Source organism: Pinus tabuliformis, chromosome 8 (genome assembly GCF_031772625.1).
Source record: "Pinus tabuliformis cultivar Carrire ecotype Pingquan chromosome 8, CPIR1, whole genome shotgun sequence".
NCBI classification, from domain to species: Eukaryota; Viridiplantae; Streptophyta; class Pinopsida; order Pinales; family Pinaceae; genus Pinus; species Pinus tabuliformis.
Window position 1 is genome coordinate 1288273533 of NC_142294.1, and position 6690 is coordinate 1288280222.

The following is a 6690-nucleotide window of genomic DNA, read 5'->3' on the forward strand; positions in this document are numbered from 1 at the left end:
AAAACCTTCAACTATCTCAATCACAAAACGTGAAACCTATATTTAAAAATTTTGATTTTTTTTTTCGAAATTAAATGATGGCTATTTTTACAAAAATAACCATCGTAAAACTCACAAGTTTAACATAATGCCAATCCCAATTAGATTTTGTAACCAAAATTCTTTAGAAAAACAAAGGACATTTGGTTCCGGATGTCTTCGTGCTTTTTTTAAAGCTCTGAATTCATTTGATACATATTCTGCAGTTTTCACCTGGGAGATCATAATGCTGGCCAACAATATACGGAAATGGAGAAACCCCGGAGCATTGGCTCATATTCACCTGGGCTCCAGAACGCTAGATGAAGAAGCAGCAGCTGCAGAATGGACATCGGGACGTGTCAGGGGAGGGCCGGCCACACTCTCCACATCTACGAAAGCTGGCTTTGTGGGCGAGAGAAAATGTTCTCCATCATTTGTCAGCATCCACACCACCCGCGACATTGAAGGCCGCAACACTGCAGCTGGTTGCATACACAAAAGACCAATTTTAGTCACTCGAATCCCTTCCTCCCGCGAATAACTGCCCTCCAATGTATGATCCATAACTTCTAAAGCCCTATCTGCTTGATACAATTTCCATGTCTGATGATTGGCCAACATCAACAAAAACAACTTCAGTTAACAGGGGATTATAGTACTGCAAAGAGATTTAGAAAAATATGGGATCCACATGAACCATACCCTTTCCATGAGAAAGTCATCTTCAGCGGAACTCTGATTCTTTCTTCCGCTTATAATCTCAAGGAGAAGCACTCCAAAGCTAAATACATCTGCTTTCTCGGTCAGCTGTCCACGTAAACCGTACTCCGGGGCCATGTAGCCTCTGCACAATAAACATATGTAGCCTCTGCACAATAAACATATGTAGGCAAATCTCGATATAATTTTAACCGTCTCAAAATGATATGATCCGTATTCGGATGTATGAATCGTAATTTGTTCGTGTTACATTGTAATTTATTAAATGATGTTATGGACCTCGAGAGACAGAACGGTACAGAGAACTCTTACATAGTCCCTGCAACTCTAGTGCTAACGGGGCTCTGATCCTCCGCAAAGAGTCTAGCTAAGCCAAAATCTGCTATTTTGGGTCTATGTTTATGATCCAGTAAAATATTGCTTGTTTTAATATCTCTGTGAATGATCCGAATCTCAGATTCCTCATGGAGATATGCCAACCCACGCGCTGTTCCAACAATGATCTTATACCTCTCTTTCCAGTCAAGTAAATGTCGTTTTGTTGTATCTGCAAACAATGATCCAGTTATAGTAAAAGCATTAACTAGCTATAGAACTTAGAAGTAAACTCCAATAAAATAGGCCCAACATCAGCAGCGTTAAGTCATTCAAGGACGAGAAGAGACCAAATAAGAGCTTTTCAACGGAGAAACCAACCAATTTCACGAGATTCCTATGCTGAACACGACTGATGAGATTTGTTTCATTCAGAAACTCAGTTTCGCCTTGCTGTGAACCTAGATTCAGTCGCTTAACTGCAACCTCTCGGCCGTTCGGTAGAACCCCCCGTTAATTTACTGCATCGTTAGTCGAACTAATTTTATAACATATGATTTCTCATTGGATAATTCATGGAATAAATTGTTAAGTTGATATTAGATGCTCACTTTAAAGACACATCCAAAACCTCCTTGGCCAAGTAGCTTCTCTCAAAATATCGTACTTGAAAATGAGCTCCGGATTGATAATAGTTTCAGATATGATTACTTCCGTGCAAAAATAATAACATGAGGGTATTTATATATTCATGCAGTAAAGAAATAGAGAAAATGTTCAGAAGACACAATTCAGCCGCATCTTGGGTCATAACACTGAAATATTACAGAACTATTTCAGGACCTTGGGTTCCAGAAATCCGGTCCCGACTTTTTCGGCTAGATGAGAAATACCACATCCAAAGGCCAATGGTTACAGTAAATCCAATGACCGCACCTATTACGCCCAGTGTTATCCCAAGAACCTTGCCTTCTGCAAACGCTCTCATGACATCTCAGTAAATAGTGTTTTAATTCACTAAAATGAAATCTTTACAAAAAAAATATAACCCTAATCATTGCAAGATATGTGAAAGAAAATACTGGATGCTGGAGGGCCCTTTCTCGTCAAGAGATTGCTCCCATTTTTGCTTTCTGCGAATTTGCACACGAAATCTCAGTAAATTGGCTATGCTTTAGTTGGGGAAAATGAAAACGTTATAGAGCCGTTATATACTCCTTATTATTGTTAACTATATGAAGGAAGATACCTGGCAAACGAGGACTTTCGCTTTGGGGTCTTGAGGAGAGAACGGAAATGTTGAAAAATTCGAAAACCTCGTATCGCAAATGGCATCTGTCACGTGCGATTTGAGCCCCAAGAGCTCCACTTTGGCATAAGAATATATATTGCAAGGCAGATGTTAGGCCTGATCTGCAGTTTGTTTGGGACAGATGTCTCCAACACTGCGCTAAGCCGTAGATATGCCCTGTTAAATTTGAAGGCACACCCACTAAATTTGCAGCGAAAAATTTGAGAGTCCGCAGAGCTTCAGCGATAATATTTGAGAGCAGGACCTTCACAGTTTTTTTGAGCGCAGGACATCACCAACACTAGAAAAATCGAATGCGCTGTAATAAATATCCGTCACCAGTCTTTGCAGAACCTCCTTTAGATTACGCTGGAAGGCGCTACCGTTCATATATTCACTACCATTCCCGCAATAACTTGAAACGATATTGGTGTACGGATCAGGCACTGAGAGAAGCATACGCATGGGCACACTTAGGGCAAGTAACAGGCTCATGATTAGTGGTTTCATCTTCATGGTCATCGCCCCGACCGCAGGGCATTCTTGTAGCTCTACGCTCTTTTATATTCTCATCTCCTGGAATTTCTGATATGTTGGGCCGCTACTTAATCCAAGGGCATTAAAGAGTCACTCGTTCAGACGATAGAGTCAATCGTTAATACTCTATCTAAATGACCGAGGTATCTTTAACGTTAATACTCCATACAATAGAGTCAACAATAGAGTCAATCGTTAATACTCTATCTAAATGACCAAGGTATCTTTAACGTTTTTCTAGAGGAGGTTATATCTAGGTATAAATTTGACGCGTATTCCTATATATAAAATGAAAATATTTAAAATTATATATATATATATATATATCAATTATGTACAGTGGTGGTTTATGTAATTTCAAACATTTTTTTAAGTTATATTAAATTATTTAAAAAAATAATAATTAGCATGTCTAAGTCTATTAGCTATAATGTAATTTGAAGAAAAGAAATTAATATCAATTTTAAATGTAATTAATTGTATTCAAAAACCTATAAATAATAAAAAAAATTACCAAACTTTCACTTTTAAATAAGGACTTGAGAGGCTTGGTCAGTTGTGATGAAAACCATCATAACACGTATTAACTTATAAAAAGTATTCACATCTTTAACCTCTAATAATCCACCTACTATCTAGTGTTTCGCACCACTCATAAACTGTTCATTCATTCAAGTCCTCATCTATCAAATAATTCACCCTTTATCTAGAGACTAGCCTTTCGTATTCAGGATGACACGTATAATTCACGTATAATTCTTGCTTTTTATGTTGTTTTATTTGAATTTATATTATTTTTTACCAAAAGGAAACCCATGAGATCCATACAAACAGCTGGATGCGAACAGCTGTGCCGAGTGCCCACCACTACGATGACGCGGCCGTACGCTATGATGACTGTCCGTCCCACGACTTCTTCACGGTTGAGGGAAAGCGCGTGAGCGGTGACAGTTTGCTGCTTTGGCCACGCGATTGAATGTTGCGCTGGTAATGGAATCCATATCCAGAGTTTCAGACCTTATTTACGCCGAAGGCGTTCTTTTAGCGGACGGATCCCCACCGACCTTCGTCGTCTGTCGATGACCTCTCAATTTTTGTCAACTTCTTTTATTTACAACTAATTATAATCTTCCGCGTACGACCAATTATAATCTTTCACCTGTTATCCAAAAATATTGATCTAGTTTGGTAGAGTAAGGTAGAAAGAAGAAATATTATATTGACGAATTCAACCTTAACTGTGAGTTAAAACAAAAAGAGTTTATTGGAGCTAGCATTTCGTGGAGAGCAAAGGTTTTTATTGCTCAATTAAGTACCAACTCATGGTGGAAAAGGCCTAAACAAGCTTGGGAAGATGTACAGTTTGCATATTGGGGCTATGGAATCAGTAAAACATTTCATTTTGGAATGTGGTGCATTCAAAGACATCAAAGAAAGTTATGCGAACATGTTAGCATCAGTTTCTTTGTATTGTCTTTTTAGCGAGGGGATTGTTGGAAGGTTGGGCCAGTTCATCATCAATTTGAATCGTAAAAGGATTGAAATGCAAAAAGCGAAAAACAGGGAACTAATGGTCTCATAGACTATTTTTAGTCTCATGGACCTTAAAATATCATTTCATTTCATTTCGCGTCCTAAGCGTCAGAGCTCTGATTCGAACCCTCAACCATCAGAAATGCTAATAATTCTCTTTTGCAGTTGACAATTTCACTGCAAACAAATTTCTTCGGTCACAGGGTTTCTTCTCCACGGGGATTATTATCCACCAGATGATGAACTGTGGCAGATTCTTCAAGGAGGTGTGGTTCAAAAAGCTTGAAATTATTAAGATTAAGCACATCATGGATGCCACTTTGGGAAGACAAGTCAAAGCAATATGCATTTTCTCCAATGCATTCTAGAGCAATTTGTGGGCCATATCATAGAGGGTGGAACTTATGGTGCTAGCCCTTGAAGCATTGCTTGTCCAACAAGAGCCATACACGATCTTCAGGTTAAAAATACAAGGGTGTTCGCTGGGATACTTGCAAAGCATCATTGACTTGAGTCTGGCATTGAGATATGGAGTGTATGCTATCCTAAGTTGATTTTTGTTCTTGTTTTTGATGTGCAGATCAAGAAGGGGTGATAGTTAGTGGCATCTCAAATGACGCACTTGGTTGAAACCCAAAGAAAACCTCAAAAGGTGAGAAACCAGTTGACAAGTGTGTGGCCTTATTGTAACTATGCTAAATGATGTGCAAATATGTATCCCACTGTTTGTTTCTAGAAAAATAGTTGTGAAGGGGGTGAACCAAAGTACGATTGACAACTTCGGTTTGTCCATCCGTTCGTGGGTGAAAGGCAGTGGAGAAATGAAGTTGGAAACCCAACAAGGACCAAAGAGTACACCAAAATGTACTGAGAAAACGAGAGTCGTGATAAAAATAATGCTACTCGGCAAACCAAAGTGTCACCAAACATGTTGGAAGAAGAGATTTGTGGTTTGAGCACTAGAGGTAGTCTTATGACAAGGTAGAAAGATAGCCATCTTTGGAAAATGACAGACTACTACCCAAATAGCATCATGTTTGCGGAAGGTAGCAGGAAGACCACTTAAAAAGTCCATGGAAATGGATTCCCAAGGATGAGAGGGAACTGGTAATGGCTAATACAAACCATGCTTACGGTTTGATGACTTGCTTTGTGAATAGAGAGAACAGGCTTGAATGAATCTTTCCACTTGCTTGGGTAAGGCAAGCTAGTAGAAGTGGCGTTGAAGATTGAGAATGGTCTTGGCTATGCCAAAGTTCCCTCCGCACGAAGAGGCATGTGCTTCATAGATGAGTAGGAGACGATCACCATATTGTGGCACATAGAGCTGGTTAAGTTTATACAACCAACCGTTGCAAAATGGTATAATCAAGAAAGGGGGTTTGTTTATGACTTTAGGTTGTTTTAGAGCTTCCCATATCTCACCAAATACCAAATCCGTTGCATACATATATTTTCAAGAATCATATGCATCACAACACAGCTCTAGAATGTGTAGACTTGAGTAGGTGGCTGACTTAAAAAATCAACTATTTTATTAGCTACCCCCTTCTTAAATTTAATCACCGGATGGAATTGTTGAATGTAAGCAACGCACTGTAGATGGTGTTGCTTTTGAATCTTGCACTATGAGTTGATGAAGATTAGTGGATGATGATTTGTATGGAAGATGGTCTCTTTTCCAAGAATAAAATGGCGTCATTGCTTCAATTCTTGCACTAAACTATAGAATTCCTTGTCATATATGATGTACATGAGCTTAGCATCTGCAAGTGCCTTGGAACGGTATGCCACAAGGTGGCCTCCTTGTTTAAGAACAACACCAATGGCGAATTGAGAGGCATCAGTTTCCATATCAAATGGTTGATTCATATCTGACAAATAGAGAACAAGGGCAAAGCATAATGCATTCTTGAGTTGAGAAAATTGTCGCTTAGATTCAACATCCCAAATAAAATTTGCTTCATTAGACAACTAGTGCAAAGGGAAAACTAGTTGGGAGAAATAAGAGACAATTTTTTTGTAGAAATTAATACCTCCCATGAATATCTCGAGCTCATGTGCATTGCAAGGCATTGGCCATTGTGCCAAAACCTATACCCAAGAGGGATTTGGGCAAAGCCTTATGCTGTCAATAATAAATCCCAAATATTGAACTGATGTTTGTACAAAATAAGATTTCTTCTCTTTGACCTGAAGTTTATGTGCTCGTAATAACTCAAGTATGTTGTGAACATGTTGAAGATGATCTTCTCAAGATTTACTAAATACCA

General features: G+C 38.7%; 1 protein-coding gene across 1 annotated transcript; it reads right to left on the reverse strand.

Moving 5' to 3' along the window:
• Window positions 1-318: 318 nt before the first annotated feature.
• Window positions 319-2869, reverse strand: LOC149240149 (cysteine-rich receptor-like protein kinase 42). Its single transcript, XM_089370079.1, has 6 exons — window positions 2644-2869; window positions 2306-2524; window positions 2139-2189; window positions 1054-1288; window positions 724-865; window positions 319-624 (listed from the first exon to the last, which is right to left on the reverse strand). The coding sequence occupies exons 1-6, from the start codon at window positions 2867-2869 to the stop codon at window positions 319-321; spliced, it is 1179 nt and encodes a 392-aa protein (XP_089226205.1).
• Between the last annotated feature and the right edge of the window lie 3821 nt (window positions 2870-6690).

Bases quoted from the DNA above. Each gene is read 5' to 3' on its own strand.
- LOC149240149 (XM_089370079.1), bottom strand. From the start codon at position 2,869: ATGACCATGAAGATGAAACCACTAATCATGAGCCTGTTACTTGCCCTA. The intron at 2,190-2,305 runs GTATCTTCCTTC...GCAAATTCGCAG, and splicing joins CGAAAGTCCTCGTTTGCCAG to AAAGCAAAAATGGGAGCAAT. The intron at 625-723 runs GTATGGTTCATG...GCCAATCATCAG, and splicing joins ATGACTTTCTCATGGAAAGG to ACATGGAAATTGTATCAAGC.